The sequence below is a fragment of the Marmota marmota genome, unplaced genomic scaffold (assembly GCF_001458135.2).
Source record: "Marmota marmota marmota unplaced genomic scaffold, marMar, whole genome shotgun sequence".
NCBI classification, from domain to species: domain Eukaryota; kingdom Metazoa; phylum Chordata; class Mammalia; order Rodentia; family Sciuridae; genus Marmota; species Marmota marmota.
The window spans coordinates 1,754,305-1,769,995 of NW_025999942.1; the positions used below are offsets into that span (position 1 = coordinate 1,754,305).

A 15,691-nucleotide genomic window follows, 5' to 3' on the forward strand; every position below is an offset into this window, starting at 1 on the left:
TCTTATTCAGAAACACCTATTTCTAGGAATTGGAACCTGACAATACCATATATATTTTGCTTCTTTCCAACTTCTTGCCTGGGGAAGACGGAAAGGGAATGCAGTCACTATGTGGGAGTGAGGGGATACAGCCTCCAGGGAGTACTCTGCTGAATGACAAGGCTAGGGCCCTCTGGAGAGTGGTTTGCTGGGGAGATGGGAGGGCAGTTCCTCCTCAGCTCTAACTCCCAATGCCCAGAGGGGCAACCTGGGCTCAGCTCCCTGTGGATGTGTCTCTCCCCATCCAGAGCAATTGGGGCAATGGGCAAGAAAAGGCTCTGTGAACCATTTTTATCACTCGATGCTGTGACCTTGAAGTAACCCAGGAGACATTGGGCTGGTACCCAGGAGCCATACTTTCTTCTTGCTTTTGTATAAGAGAAGAATAATATGTCCTTAGGACTTTTCTATTATGAAAGAGTCAGCAAACAACAGGAATCTTTTTCATTTGCTTCAACGTGGTTTGTTGCTGCCAAAAGTAGTACAGACCCTGAAGGAGGCTGGAGCTGTTAGAAACAGCAGGGCATTGGGGAGAGGCATTTGAATCTTAGCTCCATTGTGTAATGGGCTGTATGTTGTTGGCAAGGAATCAACCTCCCAGATTCCTTTTTGGACCTGTAAATGGCTCTAGCAGTAGCTCTAACAATGAGCTAATGAATGCAGAGGGCCAGCCTGGTGCCTCAGTGGACATTAGCCCCCCTTTGTACCCTATTTGCCTTTGCAGGGGAAGAATTATGGGTGAGTGATAAGAATTGGAAAAACAAAATTAGTCTCCATGATCCAGCAACCAGCACTTTCAGAGGATACTGCTACAGGTTTATCCCCTGTGAAGCTCATGTTGAAATTTATCCCCATTATGAGATATTAAGACGTGGGACCAGGTGGAACCTTTAAGAGCTAATCAGGGCTCTGCGCTCAAGAATGGATCAACCCATTCATGGGTTATCTCAAGAGAGTCTGCTATAAAAGCTCATTTGGGCAGGTCTCCCATGCTCTCTGCCTTTCACCATGTGATGAGGACCCTGCCAGCAAGAAGTTATTACTAGATATTGTCCATAGACTTTGGACCAGAATCAGAGTCAAAATAAACCACTTTTGTTTATAAATTAACCATGTGTGATATTGTGTTGTAACAGAAAATGGATAAATATACCAGCTAATGCATTTGGAGCCAAGCTAGCATCCCCCCATGCACTAACCATCAGGTGAGAACCTCTAAGCCTTCTTATGCATGAAGTCAATGTTACAAATTGTGAGAGCCTCTAAGTCTTCTTGTGCATGAGATCAATGTTACAAATTTCCCTGTCTACTCCAAAAAGTACTTGTTATGGTTTAGTTATTAGTTGTCCCCCAAAAACTCATGTATGAGACAATACAAGGTTTACAGGTGAAATAATTGAGTTATGAGAACCTTAACCCAATTAGTGCATTAATCCCCTGATAGGGAATAACAAAATGGTGACTGCAGGAAGGCAGGATGTGGTCAGAGGAGGTGGGTCATTGGGGGCATACTTTGGTGGTATATATTTTGTGAGCTCAGCCTCGTCTTTCTGCTTCGTGGTATGATATCCTGAGTCAGTTTTCTCTGCCACACTCTTCCACCATGATGTTCTGCCTCACCTTGAGCCTCAAGGAATGAAGCCAGCATTCTAAGGACTGAGACCTTGGAAATTTTGAGCCCCCAAATCAACTTTTCCTCCTTGAAATTGTTCTTGCCAGATCATTCATTTATAGCAGTGAAAAAACTGACTTTTAAATGTATCCCAGTTCCTTTTTTAGTAAGGAAATGGAAACCCAGAAGAGAAGGAACATCCATGTACTTAAGGTCACCTATCTGGCAACTATAGATTTGGACCTAAAACTCAACCAATCTGGACGTAGTCTCATCAAGAATGCATGTTCCTCTATGCCTTCTGGGTATCAGGTGCCAGACTTTCTAAATTGTTCTATTTTTCTTTAAAGCAACGATCCCTACTTAAAATATTTACTTATTTGTTGGCACTCTCTCCTCCTTTGTAAGGTAAGCTCCCCTGGGGCAGAAACCTAGGCTGTTTGGTTGTCCATTTTTTTCCCCAAGCACCTACAGTTCCTGGCATCCATAAGGATTTGTGGAATAAATGGAGTTCTACAGTTCATAAGTCTGTCTGGAAGTAATGAAGAGTAATGAGGATGGATCAGCTTTTCCAGGTAACAAACTTGTATCTTGACAGGGACTTTTCTTTAGGGAAAGATCATAGCAAGTTGTTTATAGAGTGGTTGAAGAATCTTTGCACTTCTTCAAACCACCTTTCTCAAGTCACCCCCTGTGAACCCTAAGTGGTAGACCTGAAATCCATGATGTAATTTAGTGGTGATTCTCATGGAGGACAGAGCAACCTTCCTGGAAGGCTGCTTGGCATGACTTGGGAAAAGAGCTCAGCAATAGTAGCTTTTAGTGATTCTCAATCACTTTCCCTTCCACCATGCGAACTTCCTTAAGCCTGTCATTTTTCTTCCATTATTTCCTTTTATTATCTGAAAATCAGTTTTCAGTAACAACTTGACAGTTAATGCATCAGATAGTCTGGAGTATTTGAGAATGGTGGAGGGCTGCACCACATTAAAAGGGAGATTAATTCCTTATGATGAAATTTATTGGAATGCAATTAGTGAGCTCTGTATATATATATATATATGCATTTTAACAACTTCCTGTTGAGAAACTTAATCAGAATTGAAGCCCTTCCCCCTCTTTTTAGTCCCCCAATTTAAGTCTAACGCCATAATTAGGACCAACCGGTTTAATCAAAACTTCCTTGAAATTTCCTTTGCTCATTTCAGACATTAGGAAATGATGAGAGAGAGAGAGAGAGAGAGAGAGAGAGAGAGAGAGAGAGAGGAAAGTATGTGTAGTCTTCTCTGCCTGGGAGCGGAAGGAAGAATTGAATCCTATATTTACTTATTTGTGTTACCACTAGTACGTTCCCTGTTCTGTTCTTAGTATTTTCTTCCAACCCATATCTTCTCCAATTCTTTCCCGCCTTTCCCTAAATCCTGAAGGATTCAAAAGTGATGAGAAGCGACCCCGCCTTCTAATGAATATTCAACAGTAAGGAGCTGGGAGGAAGTTAAGAAAAACCCTGCAAGAAATTCAACGTGAGTCGGCCTGCCACCGGCTCCAGTCCGCCGCCCCCACCGTCCAGCGCGTCCTTTAAAAAACAACAAATAGTCCAGCCCCGGGTCCTGGAAGCCGAGCTCGCGGCTGAGAAGGATTCCCGCGGAACCGTTTGCCTCCAGTGAAACGTGGCATCTGCACAGCCCTCCAAAGCCAATCTGAACTCCGGCCAACCAGGCGACAGTAAGACGGATTAAACGATTCGGGACCGAGCGGCCAGAAGGTCCCTGCCTTTGTCGTGCAAATGAGGAGGGATTGGGGGCCTCTGGGGTGGCGCGCACCCCGGGGGAAGTTTCTGAGCCTCTGGTGTTCGGTAACTTTTTCCCTATTTTGAACTCGGCGCGGGATTGTTAGATCCTTCCTAGGACCCCGCTGCTGACGTGGGAGGAATGCTGAGAAAGGTAAGTGGTATTTCTTTGCGTGTTGTCGCCCTTCCCGCACTTTTGGAAGAGGGACAAACCAAACAGCATGTGGCCCAAATTCTGTGTTGTAGAACACTTTTTTTCTGAAACGAGGATGGAGGGAATTGAAGCTCAGAGGATTTGGACAAGCTACCAGGGCAGAGCAGTCGGTGTAGTGGAGGTTTGAAAAGTTGCCGCGGCCCCAGCAGGTGCAAGGGGGCGAGAGTGCGGAGCAGCGCCAGGCTGGCGGAACACAAAGCCAGCTCTGCGGCGCGGTTGCGTTGCCATGGCAGCGGGGGCGGGGCCGAGCCGCGGCGTGCCCGGGTTGCCGGGCGACGGCGGGGGCGCGGGCGCCGGCTCAGGCTCTGGGGACCCGGACGACTCTGTAGGCTTCTCTGCCCAGGTTAAGCCAACCGGTCTGAGGTTTCCTTAGCCGCTTCTCCCCCTCCTTGTAGACTCTGTTGGCAGCCACTTGTCCAGTGGCTAGGCAGTCAGGCTTATAGGCTAACACCTTCTTAATGACATAATACTCTGCTTTTGAAAATATTTGAACTGTGGTCTCACGGAGGCATGAAAAAGATGGCAATCCTTTCTAAACTAAAAAAGAAAGTTATTCTGTTTACTTTTCTATCAAACATTCCTTAATTATTAATTATTTAAAAATAATAAAATAAAGAACCTAGGTTGTATCCATGAAAACGAATTGACCTTTAGTGTCTTTCAAATATCTTAACAAAATCTTTGCAAGAGAAAAGCACATCCAGCAGCTATCAAGTCCTGCATTTAAAAAAAAAAAATCAGTTTTACTGTTGCATCTTACAATGTTTTAGATGCTACTTTCACAAAACATAGAAGAGAATCAATTTCATTTCATTTCACTGGGAGCTTCCTTACATGTAAAAGTGCGAGATAATGTTGACTTACTAGTTCAAAGATTGTTTTAGCCATACACTATTAAAAAAAAGGTAAGAATTTGAATTATCTTTTCCAGAGCAATGATTGACAGCTACAGTACTACTTTTTTTACTTTTTCTTTTTATCTTCCTATAATTAAAGGTATCTTTTGTTATTTTAATTAGTTTTTCCAGAGTTTAATAGTGTTTGCCAAAGATTCTGATAGGTTTTTTGTTTGTTAGTTTGTTTTTGGTACCAGGGATTGAACCCAGGGGTGCTTAAGCATTGAGCTACATCCCTAGCCTTTTTTATTTTTTATTTTGAGACAGGGTCTGACTAAGTTGCTTAGCCTCAGCTAAATTGCTGAGGCTGGCTTTGAATTTGGAATCCTCCTGCCTCAGCCTCTGGAATTATAGGCATGCTCATAAGGTCCAGCTGTTATCAGTTCTTACACTCTTAACACTGATATGTTAGGTTCCATAGCAGTTTGTTTAATTTTCTCGAGGTGGTACCTAGGGCTTTCAGTATGCTAGGAAAGCACTCTACTACTCAGTACCTCTGCAGCCCTATTTATCTTAATTTGAGAAAGGGTCTCCCTAAATTGCCCAGGCTGGCCTTAAAATTGGGATCCTCCTGCCTCAGCCCCCAGGCAGCTAGAATTACTGGTTGATTTCTTTTCTCGGGTTCTATTTTTGTCTATGTCTTACTTATGTGTTCATAAATTCATTTCTTAAACATAATAGATGGTGCCAGACTCAAGAGAAGAGGGGTAAGTGGTGAGAGAGACATAGAAAGTTTAATTAGAAACAGTTTAGAGTGAAGGAAAGGCCAGGAAGCAGTTATAATCCACTATGATACATTCTTGTATGGAGATGTCATCAGCATGGCCCCTGGTAGAAAACCCAAGCTATGCTGATTAGATTATAAAATGTTTTTCAGTGCATTATCATAGTTGAACTCCACAACAACCATACAAAAATTCATATTACCATTCGTTTTTAATGTATGAGAAAGCAGAAACTCAGAGATAGTGAATGACTTGATCAGAGTGTCCCAGAAAGAGGGGTACATTTGATGGTTAGTTTTATACCATTGCAAACAAGTTGCAATGGTTTTTGAGCTTTGGGAGACTGGGTCTGTCTCTCCCCAGACTGGGGGTGCTGCTGGGTGCAAGGTGCCTTCCCTCCCTCTCACTTTCCCAAGATTCCTCTTCTGTATGGGAAGAGGATGAGGGAAACTCTTTTGAAAGACAAGTAAAGAAAGAAATAGGGCAGAAGAAAGGAAGAGATGGAGAAGGGCTCCATAAAGCAAAAGAAAGCAGAAGGAAAGAGTGAAGGAAAGTTGTCAAAAAAGGAACAATGTTTGGGCTGGGGATGTGGCTCAAGCGGTAGCGCGCTCGCCTGGCACGTGCAGCACCATATAAAAATAAATAAAGATGTTGTGTCCACCGAAAACTAAAAAATAAATATTAAAAAAATTCTCTCTCTTTAAAAAAAATAAAAATAAAGGAACAATGTTCAAAAATGGGAGTGAGGGGAGAGTGAAAGGCAGCAGAAACATTTTAGCCTATTAGTTGCAGCAGCTATGGCAAAGTACCACAGACCAGGGGGCTTAAATAATTGGCGTTGATTGTCTCACGGTTCTGGAAACTGGAAGTCCAAGATCAAAATGTTGGCAAGGTTGTTTCTTCCAGAGATCTCCCTCCTTGGCTTAAAGATGGTGCCTGTCCCTGTCCTCACATGATTGTCCTTCTATTTTGTCTGTATGCTAATCTTCTCTTTATGAGGACATCAGTCATATTGGATTAGAGCCCACCCCAATGACCTCATTTCATCTTAATTACCTCTTCAAAGGTCTTGTGTTCAAATCAGTCACATTCTGAGATACCTGGGGTTAGTGTATGAATTTAAGAATAAGGAAGGTGATACCTGCCTGTCACTCTGAAGACAAAACCTACTGACTCATTTTTCTTTTCATCTTTCAATTTTTTTTGCTTTAGTTGCAGATGGACATGATACCTTTATTTTATTTATTCATTTTTATGTGGTGCTGATGTTGTGTCCACCTCATACATACTAGGCAAGCACTCTACCACAGAGTCACAACCACAGCCCTCATTATTATTCTCACTAATTCTATAGTTGAGCAAATTGTGGCCATTTTTTTTTTTACATTAGTAAATTCTACTGGATATCTCCTTTTATCCAGAAGTGAATTCTTGTAATTTGCTTGCTTCATACTTCATTTCCACTCTCACCTCTGCAAGTTAGTTTCAAACCTTGGGAAGTTTTTGACAAGGGCAGATAGAGCTGAATGATGACCCCTGTTTCCAGCTAGGTATGACATGTCTTTCTGCCACTTTTGAGCTGTGGAGTGATGTGAGTCTATTTACTGCCTGTGCAGCATGATAAGCTTGATAAGAACGAAACAGCCATAATGTAATCATACAGACAGCAAAGCACAGAATTTATGAGCATCTTAGGCATGAAGATAAGCTAGGGCAATTCTACTTAGATGGCAGTTTCCGTGCATATTTCTAATGAGATATGTTGGCATAGTGTTTCAGACTGCTTGTGAAAGGTAGCCAGAAAAATCTGAAGGTTTTCTCTGAGGCAATGAATAATGAATACTGTTGTAATTGGAATGTGTTGCAAAGACTCAAATCATTAAAATATGTGGTCATACAATAACAGGATCTAGAGAGAGGCCTGCGAGTCTTGTGGCCAGTGCCTTGCCCTTAGGTGAACAACACAGAGGCTGCTTTGTAAAAATAGGAGTCAAGACTAGACTTTGAGTTGGACAAAGAAGTTTCCAGAGTCTTCCACCATATGTTTCCCTATTCATCAGACACCAGAATCTCAAAATATTTGTGTTTGTCTCCTTAACTTCCTTCATTTCTTCAAACTCTGCCTTCAGAAAAGATGATATGTAGTTGTCTATTCTTGTTCTTTTAATATCTTGTCATTTGCAAAAAAAGAGTTTTAGTAAGTCAATCCTTGGTTCTTTTTCAAAAGTTGAATTGAAGCTCTGTGCATTGTTTTAGGAATCATAGTCCCTCAATTCAAGTGTCCTTCTTCGCCTCTTGAATTCTGGAGTTGTGATTTCTGTCCTCATTGCACTTCCCCAAGGCCTTCCCCCTTGATGACCATCCAATTTACCTCTAAGTGTGAGGCCCCAGACCATTCTGGAATACCCCTGTTGAAGAATGCTGTTCCTATGTACTAGGTGGGACTTTTTCAAGGAACACCAAAAGCTTTTGAAATGTGCTCTTTGGATACAATCCAGGAGCTTTCCTTGATGTGTGATTTCAGAAACTTGTGTGGAAAAGCTATTGTGATACCAGCCAAAAAAGAATGCCTGTTTCTCAGAGCAGTGCATACTTAATTAGTACAGGGATCAGGGCCAGTATGAAGAGGTTGAAAAGTCAGTTTGGAAAGTTGGTGTGAGTCCCTGAAGAGCAGAACCATATATTTCTCCTTCTTCTTTGAATCAAACATTTGCTTAACTAGTCAGCTGTGCAAATCCCTGGGCACGGCTTCAGGAGGTGGGTCAATCCATTTAGTCACTGCTTCTGTAGACTCTACTAATTAAATGTTCACCTGATATGAAAGAACAGAAGAGCCACACTCAAATGTACAGTGAGTGAGGAAAAAGGGCTAGTCCTGGCTGTTGATGACTTCCTTGGATTTTGGCACAGCGACATAACCCCTCATTGCTGATGCCACTGAAGAAGGTAATGGCATCGAAGTGGCTTGGAAGTTCCCAAGCACTCCACAAGCATGTGTCAATCACTTAAAATGCACTCGTGAGACAAGAGGTCATGGACTTTTCCTACAGTAGTTTATAACCTGGTTCATTTAAAAAGACATGAGAGCAAGAAAGTAAAATGACAGGACATGTCACATGCATGCTCCTAGACAGGCCCAAGCCACCTGGGAGCAATGGCTTATGGTGGGCTCTGCAGAAGAGATCCCCATCTTCCTTGTCTCTGGGGCTTTTTTGCAGATACCTACCTCTGATATATATATATATATTTGTTGTTGTTGTTGTTTGTTTGTTTGTTTTTCAGCACTGGGGGTTAAACCCAGGCCCTACTCAGATGCTGAGCCACACCCTAATGCCATTTCCTGCTTTTCAATTCAGAGTCGCACTCTTATCCAATGGGGGTGGGTAGAAAAACCCTACTTCTGAGTGTGTTTAAACCAGGGTGAACCTAGTTGTAGGATTCTAAGTCTCTGTCTTCCTGGGGAAATTTACAAGGGTCTGACGGAAATAAAAGAAGGGGTTGAACTGAAGGAGCAGAGAACAGAGCCATCTTTACTCTTTCTTTATTATTGGTAATACAGTAGTAAATCATTGAATAGCCCCACACATACCTACACATACTCAACTGCTCAAAGAGAATGTTCATTTTGGGGAGGGAGGGGAGGATAATAGAAAAGACAATAGAATGACTTTCCTATGTCATACATGAATACACAACCAGCATCATGTACAACCACAAGAATGGCATATTATAGTCCATGTATGCATAATATGTCAAAATACATCCTACTGTCATGTATAACTAAAAAGAACAAATAAAAAAAAGAGCATTCAGTTTAAGGGCAGAAAACATAGGCAGCTTAAGCATAAAGACTATGTTGACCTGGGCATGGTGATGCATGCCTGTAATCCCAGCAGTTTGGGAGACTGAGGCAGGAGGATCACAAGCTCAAAGCCAGTCTCAGCAACTTAGTGAGGCCCTAAGCAACTAAGGGAGACCCTGTTTCACAATAAAAAAGAAAAAGTGTTGCAGATGTGGCTCAATAGTTAAGCACCCCTGGGTTTAATCCCTGGTGCCTAAAAAAATAAATTAAAAAAATAGGGACTGGGATTGTGGTTCAGCGGTAGAGCGCTCGCCTAGTAAGGGCGGGACCCGGGTTTGATCCTCAACACCACATAAAAATAAAGGCATTGTGTTGTGTCCATCTACAACTAAAAGATAAATATTTAAATAAATAAATAAATAAATAGACTGTGTTGAGGGCAAGAGCAGGGCAGAAAGGGGAAAGATACTGGTCTAGCGCCCCACATGGTGATGGAAGAAAAGGCAACAGTCAGTGGTCCATATCCTGAGACTAATGGAAGAAAACACACACAGCCAGCCCTGGAGTATAGAAGTGCTCACTGGGCTTAGCCTGAGCTCCCCACTCTTCACTCTTGAAGCTCAGTTCCCTGCTTTGGGATGATCAGCAGTGATTTGGAGCTGGAGGGGTCACAGATGGGAGCATAGGGATCTGTCATTCCATCATTCCTGGATTTTCAAGTTGGAATGATAAATTCTGTTCTTGGATGTTAGGTCTGCAGGGTACTTTTTTTTTTTTACTTTAGTATGTTAGAGTTTCATGTTTCTATTAGGTATATGGGGCTGACAGGGACCTATTCATCATATATCCTATTTCTGAGAAAAATATATGCAAAATTCCAAAAAAAAAGTGAAATATGTTTTTGTTGCACAAAATCTTTGAACCATGTAAATTAAGACAATTGAGAATTTTATCTGGATGCTGAGGCATGGAGCAGAGAGGGCCAGAGGAGCATCCAGAGAGCTGAGCCCGAGTCTGGCCTCTCACACGGATTTCCAAATGTTTAGCAAGCCAAATCCCTAGAGATGGTGGTTGCTATAATCTTCAAGGAAAGATCTGATTTGTTTCTGAGGTCTCTCAGTTTTCTGGAATTCGGCTCTTTCTAAAAACCAGCCTAAAATGGAAAATGTCTTCTCTCAGAATCCCAAACACTTTTCAAATGTCAATCTCTTTGTCTTTTATGAATGCCCTTGTCCAGGGAGTGAAAGATGCTATAAGCCTCAAGGGCAATGTTATCTCCAGTCTTGAAGCTCAAGGTTGGGAAAGCCTCTCTGGGAAAATTTTCAAAGACGGGAATTTCTCAGCTTTAGTTAATTTGTGCTTTTGGTCCATGCCTTTGTAAAATACAATTTTGTTCTGATGCTCCTGGCTTCAATGTCTGTGATCGAGAGATCTCAGCTTTGAGGTATTTTCAGTGCCATACAGCAGTCATACGTCACTGAAAGTCACAGTTGCTAAAGCTGTTGTCATCATTATTATATTTCCTCTCAAATAGATTCACTCAGGATGCCCTTTTCCCCCAAAATGCCTGTAGTTTCTTTTGATTGGAAACACAGAGGTACTTCCTGTGTACAAAGGGAAACACGGTCATCCATCATTTTACATTGCATATGAAATCCTGAAAAGTTTTGCATTTTGGTATTTTGGATTTGTATTGTAAAGAAACAGGAGGAGGGGGTCAAGCTAAATTGAATTTATACTGAATCAATTAGTAAAAGGAAATATTTATTTATTTATTTATTTATTTTGGTACTGCGGTTCGAATCCAGGGCCTTGCCCACAAGTCTCCACCACTGAGCCACACCCCCAGCCTGGAAACACTCATTTATAATGAAAGTTGACCTCTAAGTTTGTAGAATGAATATTTAGGAGATCTTATTTATCAGGTTTCTTTTAAGTGATTGTGTCTCTATTTAGATAGTAGGTATGGTGTTTTTAGAAAACATTGTCACATCCAACTTCTAGACTCTATCACCTGGTAAAAAGAGCCACACTACTACACACACTTTAGTGGGATGAAAGCAGCTGAAGTAATGTGAAAATCAACAGTTCCTTTGATTCAGGAATGTGTTCTTTGGAGAAAAGTTTAAGCACTTGAAAATTAAATACTATATTCCTTATTGTTAGCTTTGGGAATCTGCCCAAACAAATCATTCTTCCAACAGTGTTTATGTTCAGTCAACATGGGCCAACAGCCATTGAATTAGACAATTCTTTTCCCCTCTAAAAGACATGATTTGGCCATTAAGGATTTGGTAATGCAATTATACAGTGACCATCAGGAGGTTAAAGCCCTAGATCTCAGAAGTTTGGTGTATCATTCACCATTTATTTATTTATTTATTTGGTACCAAAGATTGAATCCAGGGGTGCTAAACCACTGAGGCACATCTCCAGCAATTTTTATTTTTTATTTTGAGACAGGGTCTCACTAAGTTGCTTAGGGCTTCCCTAAGTTGCTGAGGCTGGCTTTGAACTCACGATCCTCCTGCCTCAGCCTTCTGAGCCACTGGGATTCCAGGTATGTGCCACCATGCCTGGCTCATTCACCATTTTTAAGTGTGTAGTTCAGTGCACATATTTGTGCAACCATTCATGCTGTAGTATGTCACAATTTCATTTCCTTTTTTAAGGTCAAATAATATTCCATTGTATGTATATACCACATGTGTTTTACCATGTTCATTTTCAATTGGGCCATTGGGTTTTATCTTCCCTCTTCTTGATGAACATTTGGGTTGCTTCTACCTTTTTCATTCCTTTTAATGGCAGCATAGAATTAAACCATTTCCCTGACAGTGAGCTTTCCGTTTTTTTCATGCTTCAGTGAGTAATTGGAATTTAATAGTACTTTGCATATATGCCTGCTTTTTCACTGCTGTCACCAAAAGACCTGACAAGAACAACTTTAGAGGAGGAAAAGTTTGTTTGAGGGCTCACGGTTTCAGAGGTAATAAACAGCCAGCTCCATTCCTCTGGGCTGGAAGTGAGACAGAACATCATGGCAGAAGATCGTGGCAGAGAAAGCAGCTCACATGGTGATCAGAAAGCAGAGAGAGAGAAATTCCACTTGCCAGATACAAATATATATCCCAGAGCCACGCTCCCAGCTCCCATCTCCTCCAGCCACACCCTGGCCCCCTTCAGTTACCACTCAGTTAATCCCATCAGGGGATCAAATCACTGGGTTAAGGCTCTCATAACCCAATAATTTCACCTCTAAGCCTTCTCGCCTTGTCTCACACATGAACTTTTGGGGGACACCTAATATCTAAACCATAACAACAAGGATCTGAGTTGGCTAGATTTCTTGAGATGGATTTGCTGAAAAACAATGTTTGGGGCCTATTGAATTTGGCAATGCCGCTGCTGTGTCCTCTATAGAGATTGCACGGAAGTACCCCTCCAGTCAAGAGAATCGTTTTCCTACCCCTCACCAGCACAGGGGGTTAACAAGTCAACCTGGGTGTTTCAGGAGGACTACTGTATTTCTTTTACTGCTCCAGTCTCTATGCTCCTTTTCTTTGTTCATTTTCAATTGGGCTCTTGGGTTTTATCTTCCCTCTTCTTTATATTGGCTGCTGTTGAAAATTTTGCTTTTGTTTGGCATCCTTAAACAGCCTGTGGGAGTCTTTTTGGAGCTCCAAAGTGAAACAGGAGCTTTGTCTGAGAATAGTAAAACCTGCTTTTCAACACCAGTGATCCAACTCTGGCTCTGTGACAGGACATTTTTTTTAAGGGGACTGTCTGGTGCTGGAGGAGGCTTGACGGAAGTGGTGATAGTTAGAAGTAGGAAAATCTTTGAGAATGCTATACAAATTTCTGTTCTCACAGTGTGTTTTAATGTTATTTAAGGTTTGGTCAAGTTTTCTCTTATAAGTTCAATGTGTAAACCTAAGGTGATGAGTGACTTGGTATTAACTGAATAAACAATGGGAAAAATAACATGCTGCTAAATTTCATTTTGCTGAGCCCATACAGCTCTGAACTAGTCCTTCCACCCACCAAGGAACTCCTCAGTTCCTGAACTGGCTGGATTTTCCAAGATACATCCCCATTTTCCTCCATGTCACTGCCATGGTCTAAATGTCTGTGTCCCTCCAAAATTCGTACCTTGAGACCTAACCCCCAGGATGGTACCATTAAGAGGTGGGGTCTCTGGGAAGTGATCAGATAAGAGAGCAGAACCCTCAATGATATTAGTGCCCTTATAAAAGAGGCCCCGAGAGCTGCCTTGTGTCCACCATGTGAGGACAGTGAGAGGGCACCATCTGTGAACCAGGAAGAGGGTGCTCACCAGGGAGTGGCCTGCCACCTTGATCTTGGGCTTCTGGCCCCTCCTATGTGTCCACCCCCTGCACTCCTTCCACCACCCTGTCTGAGCTCTTCTGATTACTGCAACATCTCCTACAGATCCTTGGCCTCCAGACTTGTCCCCACTCAATACTTCTCTGATCCATCGCCAAGAGTAGTTTATAAAATGAAAATTGGATCACTGCATCTCCGGTTAAAACACTTGGATGGCCCCCCATTGCCCTTAGAATTAAACTCAGACTTTTTATCATGGCTGCCAGGGCCAGCAGGTCCTGGCCTGCCTGCTTACCCCTCAGTTTTCCTCACTCACCACCCTCTCCTTCCTACACTCTACTCTTCCCACAGTGATCTTTCTTTTTTAGAATATAGTTTTAGTTGTAGATGGACACAATACTCTTTTTTTAATTTAGTTTTTTTTTTTTTTTAATGTGGTGCTGGGGATTGAACCCAGTGCCTCACACGTGTAGGCAAGTGCTCTACCACTGAGCCACAACCCCAGCCCCTGCCCCTCCTCCAGTGGTTTTTCAGTTCCTTACATTTAGGGTGTGTACTCTTGTTTCAGGAACACTCTGATGCTCTTTTTTCTAGAATGTTTGTGCCTGTTCTTTCCTTCCCACCCTGTCTCTTGGACAACTCCTCTTACTCTTTCTCCATCAAGTCGCATCTGACATTCCCCAGCTGGGAGTTAGTGGATTCCCCCAGGATGCTACATGTCCCTTACTGTTTTAACCCCCCAGTATTTCAACGGCCCGTTATACAAACAATACTCCCCCCAAGGCTCAGGAAGCAGAACCACGTCCAACCTTGTTTCCCATGATCACCCCACTGCCCAATATGTTTATTGCTCATAAATATCTGTTGATGAATAACTGTTGAAAGATGGATAGAGAATGAGACATTGCTACATGTGAGTGGGTTATGAGAATGTTACATTTTGAGAGTCCCAGAATGAGACCCCATGTCTTTCCTGCAAATTCTGGGACCTGTATGAAAAAGGATGAAGCTAAAATGACTGCAGTTTCATTAGCCTTATGTCCCACTAACCTTGTATAAAAGACACTGAAGATAAGGCTTGCTTAAGGTGAAGACCAGGAAGGGGGAAACAATGGCTACCTGCTAATCATCTTGGCAAAATCCCAGATAGGACAGGAGCTTATTGAGGACAGCCAGGATATAACGAGCTTGGGGCAGAGATCCTGGACAGGATTGATGAGGAAGGGATGGAAACAAGGATGATCATCAAAAGATGCTAACAATTATTGAGCGTTTACTATACACCAACTACTCTGCTAAAGGTCATCACTCAAATGACCTTCAAGGACATTCCATCTAAGAACCTCTTCTGTCCTTTCTATTTAATACATTCACCTCTCTATCCTTCTCTTTGAGATGTAAATGTGGTTTGTGACTGATTCAGGGAAATTTTGTGTTTGTAAAATGCAGTCTTTGATTTGGGAACTGGGGTCTTATTAAAATGTAGTTCAGCAAAAATAATACAGGCTATATGTCTTGGTCCATTTTCTGTTGCTATTAAAAATACTTACTTATTTATAACAAATAAAGGTTTACTTATTTATATCAAATAAAGGTTTATCTAGCTCATGGTATAAAGGTGCCATTGCAGAGCATGGCATTGGTATCCTCTGGGGAAGGGTCTCCTGCTACATCATAACATGGCATCACAGGTGAGCCTGAACAAGTGTGGCCAAGAGAGCTTGCTTTTATGACAAGGCACTTCTACAATGACCCACTAATCCATTAATCCATGAATGGGTTAATCTATCCATGAAGGCAGAGGCCTTAAGACCCAATTACTTCATAGAGGCCCCACCTCCCAAAACCCTCACAATAGCAGTCAAGTTTCTCATGAGTTTAGGAGGGTACAAACCGTTTTCCAACCATAGAACCATATTGGTAAGCAAGTAAACCTTGAACTTAAGACATTCTCAGATGATTTATCCTTTGGAAATTTATAGTAAATGTGGTCGTAAGATGCTTCTCCTCCACTGGACTTCACACTGCAAAATCAGAGAGACACAGCCTCCTACAACCAGCTGTCTTTGAGGTATTACTTCATCCTTCCCCTCCATCTGTTGATGAAACTAGTTTTCCTAGCAAGGCCGATAAGAAAAAAGAGGAAGGCCTAGAATTATCAGTATAATGTGTATTGCTTGTATGACCAAAGGCAACATTGAGAAAAAATATTCAAGAGGCAAATAAACTTTTCAGTCCATAGCACCAAGAGAATGGAATATTTACCC

At 42.0% G+C, this 15,691-nt stretch overlaps 1 protein-coding gene across 1 annotated transcript in view; it reads left to right on the plus strand.

Moving 5' to 3' along the window:
* Positions 1–3,199: 3,199 nt before the first annotated feature.
* Positions 3,200–15,691, plus strand: part of Spata13 (spermatogenesis associated 13) — a 340,611-nt gene continuing 328,119 nt past the window's right edge. The window contains exon 1 of the mRNA XM_048801269.1: positions 3,200–3,594. Within this exon, the coding sequence (XP_048657226.1) occupies positions 3,583–3,594 (12 nt within the window). The 5' untranslated portion in view covers positions 3,200–3,582. The remainder of the gene's footprint in view (positions 3,595–15,691) is intronic.